Genomic DNA, 15,854 nt, shown 5'->3' with positions numbered 1-15,854 from the left:
TATATTTTAGAGGTTAAAAATTAACACTCAGAGCAAATTTCTTTAAAAAATTTAATTAAATAGAAAGTAAGTAAAATTTCAGTATTCGTTTTCATGATAACTTCCAAAAATATTACATTACAATAATAAATTTTAGTTCATGTTAGAAAAAATTTTTAAAAAATTCAATTACAATAATTTTTTCTCATATAATTTATTTCCTGTTCCCTATTTTAATTTTTTTTAATATTTCTAATAATTTACAACAATATACATCATTGTTGAAGCAAAGCTTAAATAATTTTCATTGCTACCACTAATATCTCAGTCTGACTTCTTTTTGCATTGTTGAAGATGAAAGTACGAAGTTATGGTTTATTTTTCAAAATGATTTTATTTTTATTTAAAGTATGATTTTAATATACTTTAAAAAAATTTTATATTTATATTTAAAGTTTCATTTTGATAATAAGCAATGACGAAATGTTTTTCAAGTGTGTTCATTGTTAAATACTACTACCTTTTAAAATGATATATTTGGATAAATAAAAATATATATCCTTCCTATTGCTTGAAAATTGTTTTCTTATTTTAGTGCACTGAATTTCTTTGCTGAATCTAGGTAATTTTTATTAAGTAATCATCTAACTTATTACAAATTATAAATAATATTAAGAAGTACACAGAAAATTTCAATGCTAAATGATTCCGCTTTCTATTTTTAAATTTAAAATAAAAATGCTTGGTTTCATCTAAAAAGTAGTTTAGAAACAATTTTGAAATTTGCAATATTTACACTTTCATTTGAAATCTACATTTTAGTTATTTAACATTCAAATTTTAGATAAGATAACAGAAAATTAATGAGATATATTGCACAATGAATGGAACGAGGTAATGCTTTTAAAATAGTAGGCACTACATATTTAACAAAAATACTTTGCAAAAAAAAAGCCATCAATAGCAAGTCACTTAAAATACTTAATTGAAATTTTCAACAATCATTTATTCTAGTTAAGTAACTAGCTGCCATAGGAGCTAGTTTCACACAAAAGAAAACTGCAGGGGTAAATAATCTGCACTACTGATTAAAAAATCATGTAGAACATTTTAAGTGAAATATTTATAGACAGTTTTCCTGCACTCTAAAAATTCATATTATATACAGAAATATTCCTCAAGTATATTGTTTACAGCAAAAAAGATAAATAACTGTATTAATATGATTAATAAAATTAAAATTATAATAAAACTTGTTTGTAACATTAAATTAATCAAACTAATTTAATTTTAAATAATGTATTATAACAATAATTTCTTTGCAGGTCTATTTAGCTACTTTAAATAAAGTGAATATCAACAGAGACTTGACAGTTCATCATGAACATAAAATACTTATTTTACTAAAATGTAAAAGTTTAAAAGATTCAAAAGGGAAAGGAAGAGAATATGCTATTGTGGATTTATAACATTTTGTAATAATACACATTTTATTTTATTTAATAGAGAAATTCAATTTCCTAATTTCCAAATAATACCATAGTGTTCTTGCAAAAGCAACTTCTTGAGGTTTAACCCACATCGTTGTCACATTACTGTGAAAAATCCGTAAATCTATCTCGTGACATACGTAAAATTGTATTTACAGTCAATGTTTACAATATTTCAAGGATAATTTTACTGATGCCGTCCCACACAAATTTAAAAGGAAAAATAACAAAAAGCTTTCAGTTATTGATTAATTTCTAAAAATTAAGAAGACTCAACTGTAATATATTTTTAATAAAAATTTACGTTTTTCTTGAATTATTGATGAATTTTGGAGTCCTAAAATAATTATAAATAGTGGCAAAATGATGATGAAGAAATAAAGCAATGATATCAAATTATAAGTATTTATCCACTCTCTTTTTAAATTGTCCTTAAAATATAATTCTAGTTTACTTTTGAAGTTCTTAGAGGAAACATGATTCATATTAAAACTAGAAAGAAACAAAACACGGTGAAAAAAAATGGCATAAATATATTTGTCAAGAAATTAATAGAAACATTCGTCGGAGATCTGGCAGCAGTATCATATTGACCATTTAAATTTCCCTCGTTGTTCAACAATATGTGAGAATTTATTGAAGGGACAATAATTTGGTGTTAAGAATCACGTGAAAATTTTATTTACAAAATATTTAGAACTAAGTCTACGCTGGTAGTTAAAAATTTGTAACAGCGATAAAATATGATTTATTTATTTCTGTTCAAGGTGGTTATTCATATAAATAGAAGTATTTCTGTTATTTTTATTGTGTTTTTGAATTGTTAATTTCATGACAAAAATTATGTTTTGATTTTTATAGAATATAATAGAGTTCCTGGCAAGTTTTATTACTCAAAAGTTATCAGAATAACATAGAAATAAATTCAAAACCAAAAAGCGATTTTTTTTTTTGAAAAAGTGTTAACAATTTTGATGCAACGTATATCTTTTCCGTTAATTTAATGTAATTTCAAAATCTGTAATTATCTGTCGATTGTTTTCAATATGAATTGCATTTGATATATTATATGTTATGATTAATCTAATTTGCTACACTTGTTTTTCAATTATTAATTTTTTGAATAATTAATGGTACCAATGAATTAAAGTAAAATTGTATAGCAATAAAAAAAGTCCAATACGCTTATAAAATTATGTCCAAATTATTTCTTCCTTTTTGTCTTTATGCAAAAATAACTTTTTATGATTTTTTTTTTTTTTTTTTTGCTGAAAGCAAGTTTAATTATATCATAATTTAATTATCAACAATGTAATCTTTCCTATTTAATTAATGTTGTTTCTGCACCAATCTTTTGTACCACTAGTAAGAGATCATAATCTCTTGATATCAATTTTAATATGCACTCAGAGGAAGAAGTTAAAACACAATAAAAATTAATACATCAATGAAATGTTTCACTGAAGAAGGCAAGGTATTTTATGTTACTCATATATATATATATATATATTTTAGTTTTTTTTATTATTATTATTTCTATACATCCTTTATTTATGAATGCAAATTATATTTTGCCCTGATGTACTTTATATAATAATTTTTTTTTAATTCAAAAAAGAAGAAGAAAGTCTCCACATTTTATTTCCACCTGAGTTCTTAAAAAAAAAATCTATTTTAAAATTGTGTCTGTGAAATAACTCAAAAACATAATCGTCTAGAGCAATGAAATTTGGTATGTGGTCTTAAGACTGTAGATATCTATCTAAATTTAGATGAAATCAGTCAGAGAGAAATCTATCCATATGCATGTGAATTCAGAAATCCAAAATAGTACATGAATGACATTTGGTATAGAGAATTATCATCAGAATTATTGAGCTGTATTAGATTTGGGATAAATACAGATCAAATATCAGAAGCGGGATTATTTGTTGGTCTGAATTTCTGAACTTTTATGAATATGATAATTCAAAAACGTAATGACTGAAATAAGTGAAATTTGGTGCATTGTTTTGTAACAGAAATTGCAGTTTTTTTTTTTTTTTTAATTAAAATTTTGTTTGAATCGACTTAAAGGTAGGTGCCTAAAATTCACACTTGGTTTATTTATAGTACTACGAAGCACAAAACTTGACATAGTGAGTTATTGTATGAGCAAATAAGGCAAAGAGAGGACTTGCAGTTGCAGATTTTGCCGTAACTTTCGAAGGTTTGCTACTTTTCTCTCTACAATTCCACGACATGCTATACTTTCAGGGGATGAAGAAATGAAAAGAAAGTGCTGAATATCTACGAAAAAGTCGAGGGAAGAACTGGAGGGCAGCTAATTTTAAGTTTATTTTATGTTCTGATATATATTGGTTCTCCTGGTTTAAATTATCCACATATATTGATCATCATTGTGTTTATAAATAGGTATGCTATTTTCGGTTCCAAAAAATGTAAAAAATGTCAAGTTTATTTAAACATTTTTTTTTTGGGGGGGGGGAGAACTAATTTTAATAAAGATATGCAAAATATTAAATTATGTAAAGTTTTTTTTTTAACTATTGTATATTTTATTTATATATTGTTTAAATAAGTGGAATGAAATCAACTCTCATGACTTGAGAGTCACAAAGCAGATGCAATTGGGCAAGTCATCTGATTGAACGTAATCATACACTGAACTGCAATATCACATTGTTTTATACACTGTAAGACGTTGAATGAATTCCAAAATCTAATCAGCACGACATATTTGATTTTTATAATATATGAACTGACTTCCATTTTGTGACTTCCTTATCTCCAAAATTAGGTTGAAAAGTATCACAAATAATACAAAACATTAAAAAAAAAAAAAACGTTTCTGTACTCTGAATTATGTTATCAAATCTACTACTACTAATTTTATGCATTTATGAAAAAAAAAAAAAAATGAAATGATATTTTTTAAATCGAATCATCAATTGCTAAACTTTTACAGGATAAAACAAAAGTTTTGCTTGAAATTTCTTTTGAACTATTGATATTATTTAATAGATACTAACCGTTATATCCCCATCTTCGCTTGCGATTGTCTGTTTTATAAATAAATAATTAAAAAAAAAGTACTTCTGCCTTTATTCTCTACAATTTTTATATTGAACCCCTTGAGAAGTTTTAAAACACTCGATCGCAATTATTTCTAATCAAAAGATTTCGGATGAAAGACAGTTTTAATCTCAAATTTGGCGCAAATACGTATATAAAGATTTCTTAGAGTTAATGGCATGTAGTTAGCCATTGGAGGAACATTGAATTTCTTAGTTCATACTGACCTCTTTAAAAAATAAACAAAGTCAAAAGAAGCAACTAAAAGTATCAGATAATAGTCCCTTGATTTAATACATGATATTATAACACACATAGAAATCTTAGCATTGTGGCGGATTTGTTGTGGGCGAGGATAGAACCTGGGACCTTATGGTTCGCAGTCCAGCAACATGACCACGATACAAAAGTAATTGATCGGGCAGCGTAGCTGTTAACTGGCTTATAAACAATTCACCACAGACTCTCCCTCCAGTGAGTCGGAGGTGAGACGAACGATATGGCTGTTGTAACGAGTGGTGGTGTATTAGCTGTTGATGCTAATGCGCCTGTACCCATTTGAGTAGCGCCAAGCGTTATGGCGAGCGTGTGTGGGTGAGTGGTTGCTGATGCTGTTGCTGCGTCAAATGAGTCTGACGACTTTGTGTTGCTGCGTCAAGTGAATCTGACGACTTTTGATTTCCTGTGTCAAGTGAATCTTATGACTTTGGTTTGCTGTGGGTAGATGGAGCCACAACAGCTGTGCGAAGGTTGAGGGATCATCGTACGAGGTCACCAATGTCGCGGATTTGTTATGGGCGAGGATAGAACCTGAGATCTTATGGTTCGCAGTCCAGCAACATGACCACGATACAAAAGTAATTGCTCGGGTAGTTTAGCTGGTAACTGGCTTATAAGCTATTCATACAGTATCAACTGCTATTATTATGATTGAAATGGCTGAACTGGGATTTTTAGCAATAAATGTCACATCTCCTCAGGCCAGAGAGTCACAGATAATAGATATGAAAAAGCTTCAGTGAACGAAGAAAAATTCGTAGATAGCGCTTATGTGAAATAGGTTTTTGGATCAAAACTTTAAGAGATGAAATTTCCTGGTGATTAAAAGTGAGCTTATCCAAAGGTATGTTCTTTCGATTGAATTCTTCAAACAGCGTACAAGAATATGTTAAGAGTCATTTTCTTGGATGCAGGAGAAACTGTCATCCAAATCCAATCCTTACTTATTCAGAAATCCAAACTTATTCAGTAAAGCTCAGGTGATGATCATTCGGGTAATTAGATATGCTGTTATTCATTTTTTTTTCTATTTTTAAGCCATATGGTATGAGAAAGGATGTATATAATATCTCTTAGTATTTCTTGGTTTTTGCTATTTTGATAATTTTTTGATCGTACGAGATTCTATTTTCAATAAAAATCCACTCAAAGTATGGATATGACTCCACCATACCAACTGCTACTAAAAATAGAATTCTTGCAATTACAAATGTAAATATTGCGCAAGTAAATATTTACTCAAGTGTGAAAAATAGAATTCCTGCAATTACAAATATAAGAATTGCGCAAGCAAATATTTTCATAGAGTAAAATACAACGTGCGCTTTGAAGAATGGCAACGCGCTTATAAGTAAACATAAATTTAGAAAATATTTTTAATTATGTTTTTTTTTTTTTTTTTTGTGGCAGTATCTTTGACTTTGTACTTTTATTATCGCATACATTTCTGTTCTATTTCAGGAGATTTCTGTTCAAGTTATGTATAATTTTTAATGAAATATTTATAACCTATCATTTAGATTTTGATATATCAACACTGGTTTGCAGAAAAAGGCAGGAAGGGGGAGATGCCTGAATTTTAGATAAAGGAAATGGATATCTTTTCTCGTGTTTTCATCATTTCAGTTCTAGATATTCCGCAGTTAAAGGAAGGCTAAAAATCTATAATTAGAAAAGGAATTGACTTAGAAGATAAGTTCGTACATACATTTTTTAAAATATTGGCAAACTTGTTAAACGAAATACAATTTTTTTCAATGAACTTGAACTAAAAAAAAAAAAAAAAGATATATCAACTGGGTGAATTAAAATCTTAATAGTGCTAAAATATCTTGTCGATACTGCTTCTTTCAGTGGTAGCAAGGTAGTCGGCTGTACATAAGTGCTAAAATATGAGATCAAATTAGACCAAACAACCAAAAAAAAATTACAAAAATAGTATTTAACAATACTATTTAATGTAAATTTCTGCTAGTATATATTAAAATATTTGCTTTCATTCATTATGATATAAATGAAACTTTTTGATGGAAGTAATTTAACACTGGAAAAAGTGTGTAAACTATAGAATAAATGTGATTATACAATGAAACAAGTTTGGTATTTCGACAAAAAAAAGTGGCAAAAAAATGTAATTAATTTTGAAAAACTGATTAAAAAGCGGGTAAAATTTATATGCATATAAAATCAAAAGCATTGAAAAGCTGAGTCTTTGAATTTTAAGATGATGTAGAAACAATTTATCTGCAATGGTATGTTCGGAAATTATGGTGAGAAAACTTACGATCTTTCTAGTTTCATTCCAAGCAAAATTTTAATGGCGCGTTTAATCCCTTTAAATATTATGGAAAGTATGTGACATATTTCATTTCAATTTGTCAAGGAATATGGAATTGTATAAGATTCAAACAAATGGAACATTTGATTTTTTTATATATAGATTAGATGAATTTTATTCCTCAAAATGTCTTTTCCGTTTCTTTAGCTTTTACAATACAGTGGAATTTCACTTAACAAGCATAATTCGTTCCGGAATCTTATTCGTGAAGAAAAACCATCATTTCCATAGAAATACATGTAAAATACAACAATACATTCTATTCCAAATAATACTCAAATTTATAATTATGTAATTTATTTTTTGTAATTTATATTTCTTTATTACAAAAAAAAAAAAAAAAAAAGTCTTCTAAAGACTATTGTCTTTAACTTCACTACGAAATCTGATGAAAATGAAGCACAATATTATAGCCTGATTTCGCAACTATTTTGCAAAAGTATCTCATGCTTTCAACATCTTTATTTCACTGGTAGATTGCTGCTTTGTTAAGATTATTATTTCCCTCACTTCTGATCAAATCTCATCGCCAATCTTTTCCTGTAATACAGAATGCAGATCAAAAAGCTCAGTGTCACTGTTATCCATCTCTAAATTGGCTAGACACAATCTTATTGATTAAGGTTTCACAAAAACTCAACGGAAAAGCGTTCGACAACGATATCTGGCGAAGACTTCTTCCATGCAAAAATGAGGATTTAAATAAACTCCCAAAACAGACTGAAAACTGAAATGCGATCCAATCTTGCATGTGACGTCATGGTATCTCATCGTGTTCTGCGAAACATCGCTCGATTGAGAAGGATTTTTTTAAAAAAACATTTTGAGTTGCTTGTTATAAAACTACTCGTTATGAAAAGTGCTATATTACTTCTTGGATCAGTTTTTTTCTTTTATGTTTGAATGCAATAAACATCCGTATTACATGGTCAATAAATTCAGCATTGTGTAAATACGCATTCTAGAAAATCGTTGGTACAAGAAATTTATCAATACTATATAAATTTCTCGCGTTCATTGCTCTCTACTCGTCTAAAAACAAAGTTTGGCAGTTCACCTCTAAAATCCCCTCTACAGTTACCAAATTCGGCACGTATATACTTAAGGAGAATGAAAATATGCACCTTGAACCGATCTCATTGCATTTTTTATTAATTAAAAAATTGAAATTTTTGTACATTCTCTTGATTTTACGTTTTCCCTTTCCATTCGAAAATATTTTTGCTTAAAAAGAATTTTTACACTATTTTAAAAATTGCATTTTTATTGTAATCAATTTATTTATTGCAAAATTTTTAACTTAATTTTGACAATTCCTTAATAATATTGTTATGCATATTTTGCAACAACACATTTCATTATTACAATGAAATTAAAGCTGTTTTTTATTCTTTCATCAAATATTTAATAGTTTTTTTCATTGTAAAAGCCAAGAAATATTCTTGTAGTAAATAAGTATGCCATACTGTGCGATTCTCTATAATATGACCTCATACAATGTGTAACTTCTTCAAACATATTATATAGGAGTCTACTAAAGTCTATCCAATATTGGGCAATCCTATTAAATTTTCTATAGACAATAGATGAATCTATTATATTTTGTTATTATTAGTCCATTTCTCAGGAAACAGCATATTTTTTGTAAATAATCTGTATTTTTGATTTTCTTCGTTTTTTTTTTAATATAAATAAATTTAAAAACGCAGTATAAACACCATCCAACAGAACTGCGCATCAAAGCAACGCACTGATGACGTCAAGTCGTCCATTGAGAGGGGAAGTTTGGGGGAAAGAAAAGAGAAAAGAGACAGCGCGTCTCCTGATTTGCGGAGAATATTAGCCTTGAAAGAATGAGGCTAGACTTTGTTTTGCTGGTATTAGAAGGACATCTGTTAATGTGTGTAAAATATTTGTAAATATTTGCTTGGCAAGTTATGTTCATTCAAAAGAAAATTAAAGACATATTTCCAACGGCATAGCAAAATAGATGGAAACCTGATATTTTTTTAAACATTTAATAAACTCGAAAATTATCTACGGCTCTTATAGAACTAGCGCCAAGCATATTTATATTTTTCATCCAGTGGCCTCATTAATAAATTGCCTCTGGGTATGTTTTTTTTGTGTCTCCAACTAGTGGCGTAGCAATAGGGATATAGAGAGTTGAATATCAAGGGAAAAAATATTAGTTCGTTTATCCATTTTTTATTAACTAAACATAGTGTGAAACCGAGAAAATAATACCACGTCATTTACTTTTGCTAACTACTAATGATAACTTGGGACGAAAAAATTGTATTATGTCCTCAGCTCAGTGGCGTAATGTGGGCTAATGGTGCTCAGACCATAATTTGATATTTTGACTTCTTGCCATTATCAGTCGCATTGGTAGATTTACGACTAGAGCTGCAAGTAGATTGATTAAAAAACTATATTTTAGTATATGCCAAATGAATTAAATATATAAAATACATCGGTTATAAAATATTAGAATAATATTAACATTTTATCAAGTATAATTGGTCTGGTTCCTATATGTTTCATTATATTTATTTTGTTATTAGAATATTCATAAGTGCCGAATGTTTTCGACAATAATGTAGGATGCAAACGTGAATGTTTGGAATTACAACAGATAAATAGAAACAAATAAATTTTTGGAAAGTTAACATATATAACAGTTATGAAAAATTAACTTTTGGCGTGAATTTAACATTTTTACTGAATCTATCGTACGATATTTGGCGAGTCATTGGGCGATGCAGTTAATAGTATCCGAAAATCGGATTTGAGTTTGTTGAGTTATTTGAGTAGAATCAAGTTTGAGTTTTTTTCAATCGATTGAAACAAAGATTTGAAACAAAACTGCACTTGTAGTTATCAAAGCCCATACCCAATTTCGATTTATTTAAGTCTTTACGTTTTTGAAGTATCGCATTAAAATGTTTCTGAAAATCCAGACCGACAGAAAGTCAATCCGTTGTTGGATTTGTCTCAAACTTTGACATGTATCTGTACAATAGATTTTAAATCTGTGTACCGAATCTTATCTATCTAGCTCTCTCTCTCTTTTTGTAGTTATCTCTTTAACTTATATTCGGTAGACTACTTCCTCTGAACAGATTTTTCTCAAAATTTGATAGAGATTTGCAAATGTGGTGAAAAAACGTATCTAAATTTTAATTTGTCACAGACAGACGGAAGGACATTTTCCAAAAATGTATTTTTCGAACTCAGTGAGAACTCGAACTTCATATGGAGATTTGTCACAATTTCGAGTTCGATTTTTTTTTTTAACGATTATTATACTTTCTTTACACTATGTAAAAGAGAAAGTAAAAATGTGATAAATATAAAATTGAATTGACCAAATTATAAAAAGAGGGGGTCTCAGAATGTAGACTATATATACAGCTTAAATGTTATTCCATACGGCTCCTGTCCTCAGCTTCCTGCGCAAAGGTGCAAGGCAAGAGAACATAGATTCCCTCGGGGCCAAGGAGCCATTAATGGGTTATTGTAATCCAGAATTTCGAATGATTTACTTTCGAGTTCTTCTAAATTTTATTCCTTACATTTTAACTCATTATCTTTCCAAATCTCATTTTAGAGCAAATACGCATTAATTGTGTGGATTTTAAAACAGAATATAGTGTAATTTGAATATTAATGGAGCATATACTTTTAAATACTTTGTATTCTTATTAGTTTGTAGTGAAAGCTTATAAGCCAGTTAACAGCTACGCTACAAGGGCGATTGCTTTTGTATTGTGGTCTTGTTACTGGGCTGCGAACCACAAGATTATATATATTGTTACAAACCTGCAATTCTGCTTCCCAGCATAGTTGCTTTTATCACCAGAAAGATTGTTTTACATTCATCTGTATTGGACGGAGTCTGGGTGTCGAGTCGGAGGTCCCGGAGCTTGGCGACGAATTTGGCGACTTTGGCGTCAAAATAGATTATACCCGAAACATCGAGAATTTTCTCGTTCCATCCATTAGGAACCGAGATACGTCTCGAACGTTCCTGATTGGTTGAGAGGCCTCTAGCCCCGCTTCCTAAGACCTATAAAAAGAGGCAGCCGCAGCTGCCAGAGTAGAGTAGTCGGAATCGACGGTGAAGAGTAGTCGGAAGCGACAGAGGAGAGTAGTCGGAAGCGACAGAGAAGGGTAGTCGGAAGCGACAGAGAAGAGTAGTCGGAAGCGACAGGGTAGAGTAGTCGGAATCGACGGTGAAGAACTAGTCTTCCAAGGATTAACAGAGCAGCGACGGAGTCAAGCTAGTGCTGAACTAAGCTGTGCGCTGCTGTCTGCAGTAGAATCTTGTTGTATGCTGCTGTGTATGCTGTTGTATGCTGCACGTCTCGGCTGAAGATAATCGTGTTCTATGTTGTATATAGTTGTCGTCTTTGTGCTGCCCTGTGTGTCTTCGTGTTAATAAACGTCGTTTTTTTTTCTACTGCCGCTTGCTGATTGAGAGTTCTCCACACCATATAACTCCCACTATCCAAACGAACCCCGGAAATTTCGTAACAATATATAAAGTTTTTTAGGGACGAGAATTTCCCTCAAAATTATTCATAAACACCTGTGGGATAGTTTGTTACCAAAATTTTTAACATGTTATGGGCTATTCTATTTCTGTTACAAGCTTTTCATTTCCAGTGTTTGATAATATATATAATTCATATTGAAATTCGGTTCTTAAAAGGTAATATGAAAAATCATTCATATTACTTTTTACCAACCCTCTTCAATATCGTCAATAAGCATTTCTTAAAATCAAAATTAATTTTAAAAAAGAGTAAGATATTAACTAACAGAAGTGGTCTCCCGGAAATATTCTCTTATATCTTCCAATAAATTCAATGCATTATGCTAAATTTGCAAATTTTTGTGAAATTTCAAACGGAAATCATATGTAAGAACTTTGCATATCCGAGTACAGGAGAACACAATACCATGCGCAAAAAGTTAGATGTACAAAGTTTGGCATATAGTTTTCAAAATTTAAAATGTAGATTGCTGTTCAAATTTTGAAATAAACAGATTGAAGAGATTGAACATTGAACAGATTAACCATTCGGCTTTCCTCTCTAAACTATGAATACTATGAAGAACAAAAGGTTCATTAGCGCGTCTTCCCCGTGATCTGGGCGCCCCGGGTTCGAGTCCCGGTTCGGGCTTAGTTGTTCTTCTTCTGTGTTCTATCTGTGAGGTGTGTGTGAATGTACCTCCCCCCCCTATAAAAAGGGGTTGTGCAAGCGAATGTGACGCATGAGGTAGCTAAGTCGTCGTACTCTTAGCCCTAGTTGGCATTACTGAAAAAACAAGAGACGCTCACTCGGCTTAAATCGCTGACAGATAATGTCATCGGGCTTGTAAAGTGCCATAAGTCACACCAGCAACAAAATGCTCATGTACTAATCTAGACTAAATAAATTATAAACAAAACAAAAATCTGGGCAGTGAAATTTCCCGACTTTGTCTAAGATTCAGAATTTTTATCGGGGGGGGGGGCAGAGGGAATAACACATTTATCAAGGAGAATCTGAGAAAAATTCGGAAAACCACTCTCTTATAAAAAAAAAAAGTATTTACATTTATGCGAAAAAAATATGCATTTATGTATGAATCTCAAATTATTATCTTAATTTATTTGAAATTATGTCAGATTTTTACTCATGATGGTTTTCACGATTTTTGAAGTAAGGATCGGAATCACCTTAGAGAAAACAATCTCTGTACATTTATGATGCTTTTTAAAGCCCGACTTGAGGCGGGGCGGGGAAGAAGAAATTCTTATCATGTATCAGGATCCTTACAGGGGGCCGCCATTTACTTTCGCTATGCCATTGTAAGCTACTGCATATTCAACAGCAGGAAAAAAAGTTTTCGAACAAGAAAAAGCATATTATATCTGGGTTTCTTCATAAGGGGATGTTATTTTCTTGTTTTCCCACTGTACTCTATTATATACTCTAGAGTAGAAATATACTTTTGGGTTCTGGCTGCAGGTTTCAGAACTACCGAATTTTAACCAGCCAAATCTCACAGATGGGCTCAACTTAATTTTTCCATTATACTGATTAATCAAATAAGTAAGGACTTTTGAATCTAAATATATTTTTGAGCATTATTTAATATTGTTAAAAACTATTTGAAAATGTTTATCACAAGTATTTCGCGTTTCTGAAGAAATCCGCAATTACTTTGTTTATGGAGAATTTTATTTGGAAATGGATTGATACAAAATAACGATAGAATAAATTCATTTAATAGTAGCATTACATCAGAAATTTTAAATGTGCTTCATAAAGACAATTTTAGACCTAAATTAAAAATATATTTCGGTTACTGTATCGGCTTGTCTTTTGAATGTAGTTTTGCTTTACATTGATCCTTGCATCTCTACATCTAACTATGGGCTATAATTTTTTATTACTTTTTCGTATATGTCGTAAATCTATATCTATACTTATATATAAAGCTCAATGTGTGTGTGTGTGTTGGTGCTCTACAGAAAAGACCATTTGACCTACAGCTACCAAATTTGGTACGTGTATACCTTGGAGGTCGGGAATGCGCACCTGGGGTCCCTTTTTTGGAAATTTTAATTATTAATTAAAAACTAACTTTCCCGCCAAAAAAATTCTTTCATTTTCCCCACCGCCAAATGAGTAAGGCTTCAGTTTTTTTTTTCCAACAGCAATGAGGCTAGGGCTAACATTTTTCGGCCGATTATTTCAAACGATTCTGCTTATTTTCTTAATGTTTTATGCATTTAAAATGAAACATTGTTAATGAATCGATCTTTCAGATTCATTCTGAAATACTTTTGAATTAAAATTAAACAGATTAAAGGAAATTAAAAATTTCGTATCTACACAACGTTACCCCAACTGGAAAAATTCATGCATTTGCCTTACCGTAACTGGCGTTGAAAATTCACGCATGCGCATTGTATTCTGATTGTTTACATTTCAACGGAAGCGGACTCGATTTAAATTATTTTTAGGTCAGTTGTATGCTTTTGTAATTAAATTGTATTTATGTTAGTTTCATCGCTTTTTAAGTAATTTTTTAACCTGTTTTTGACCGATTATTTTAAACGATTTTGTTTATTTTCTTAGTGTTTGAGGCATTTAAAATTAAACATTGTTAATTAATATACCTGCTCAAGATGAATCTGAAAAAGTTTTGTTGACAAATTCTTGAGATATTACATAAATTAAGAAAGATATGCTTTAGTGCCCATAAGGTTTAAATGCTCAGTGACTCTGTTCTCAGTAATCATATCACAAAAAAAAAAAAAAATGCTTTGTTTCATTAAAAAATATTATTATATTAATTGCAGATTAATCATTTCCACTTTAATTTAAAGCATAAATTCTACGGGAGCTAAAAGAAAATTGGAGAGATACAGATTACGTTATGACTGAAGGCCTTTATAATATTCTGAGTGAATTGAAATTTGAAGTTTTAAAATATTTTAATGCAGAAGCTATTAAAGTAGGAATTATATAAAACAGTTAATTATTAAAAATTTAACGGGCATTAAGATTGGCGAACAGGCTGGTCGCCAAAGGCAACTAGTAGAAAATAAAATAATCGTCAAAAAATTTCGAACTGGAAATTTTGACGAATCTTTACTTTTTAGAAAATGTTTGATTGTCTTCTGTGACAAAGATAACTCATAATCGTTTTGAGCAAGATACGGTCTTTACACTAAATTTGCAGATTTCTATCAAATTTTGAGTAAAATCTGTTCAGAGGAAGTCCGTCTGTCTGGCAGTTCGAATATAAGTTAGAGCTAGAAGGATAAGATTCTATACACAGATTTATATCTATAGTGTAGACCAGGGGTGGGCAGTTTATTCCAGGATACGGGCTACTTCTAATTTTTTTAAGGTATTGCGGTACACCCAGTGGCATAAATGTGTTGAGTTAAAAAAAAATGGTCTACAATATTTATTACAACTTAATAATAAACATGGAATATGTATTTGCCTACATAACTACAGACATAATAATAATAAAAAGATAAAAACATAATAATAATAGCCACAAATATAATAATATCAAATAATACATTTAATATCGGACAATTCAAAATACATTACAAAATAAATAATTTTAATCTAAAGTTAGTTCTGGTAGTTAAAGTCAGTAAAAGACTTATTCTGCATACTTTCCGTCAATTTTGAATATCTGGGTATATAATTATTAACTGCTAATCTTGCATTGGATTGTAAATGGTAGTCTGTGAGATGGGAACTATATGTTGTCTTAATTATATTCATCGTTGAAAATGCAGATTCACGCAGGTAGGTAAAGCCAAAGACCAACGTTAAATGGTGTGCTTTTTTAAATAAAGATATTTTGCTTCGTCCATTAGATACCAAAAGTTTTTTCTTAGGTTCTGAATTACGTGCTTTTAAAATTTGCCATTTTGAAGCAGTAAAACTTCATTTCCCTTAAGAGATAAAGTGAATATATAATTTATATTTTCTGTTATTTCTTCCACATCAACATGGGCCGCAGTGGCCGGGTGGTAAGGTCTCGGCTTCGGGACCGGAGGGTTTCAGGTTCGTGACCCGATTCCACTGATGAACCGTCGTGTAAGGGGGTCTGTTGCGCGTTAAATCCGTCATGACCAAACATCCTCCCTCTGGTATGGTATGGTG

The 15,854-nt window shown here is 30.4% G+C and overlaps 1 protein-coding gene across 1 annotated transcript in view; it reads right to left on the bottom strand.

Moving 5' to 3' along the window:
• Window positions 1–1,646, bottom strand: part of LOC129983995 (TBC1 domain family member 9-like) — a 41,356-nt gene extending 39,710 nt beyond the window's left edge. The window contains exon 1 of the mRNA XM_056093738.1: window positions 1,518–1,646. Coding sequence (XP_055949713.1) covers window positions 1,518–1,561 — 44 coding nt within the window. The 5' untranslated portion in view covers window positions 1,562–1,646. The remainder of the gene's footprint in view (window positions 1–1,517) is intronic.
• Window positions 1,647–15,854: the final 14,208 nt, after the last annotated feature.

The sequence above is a fragment of the Argiope bruennichi genome, chromosome 9 (assembly GCF_947563725.1).
Source record: "Argiope bruennichi chromosome 9, qqArgBrue1.1, whole genome shotgun sequence".
Taxonomy (NCBI): domain Eukaryota; kingdom Metazoa; phylum Arthropoda; class Arachnida; order Araneae; family Araneidae; genus Argiope; species Argiope bruennichi.
This window is presented reverse-complemented; position numbering and strand designations above follow the sequence as displayed.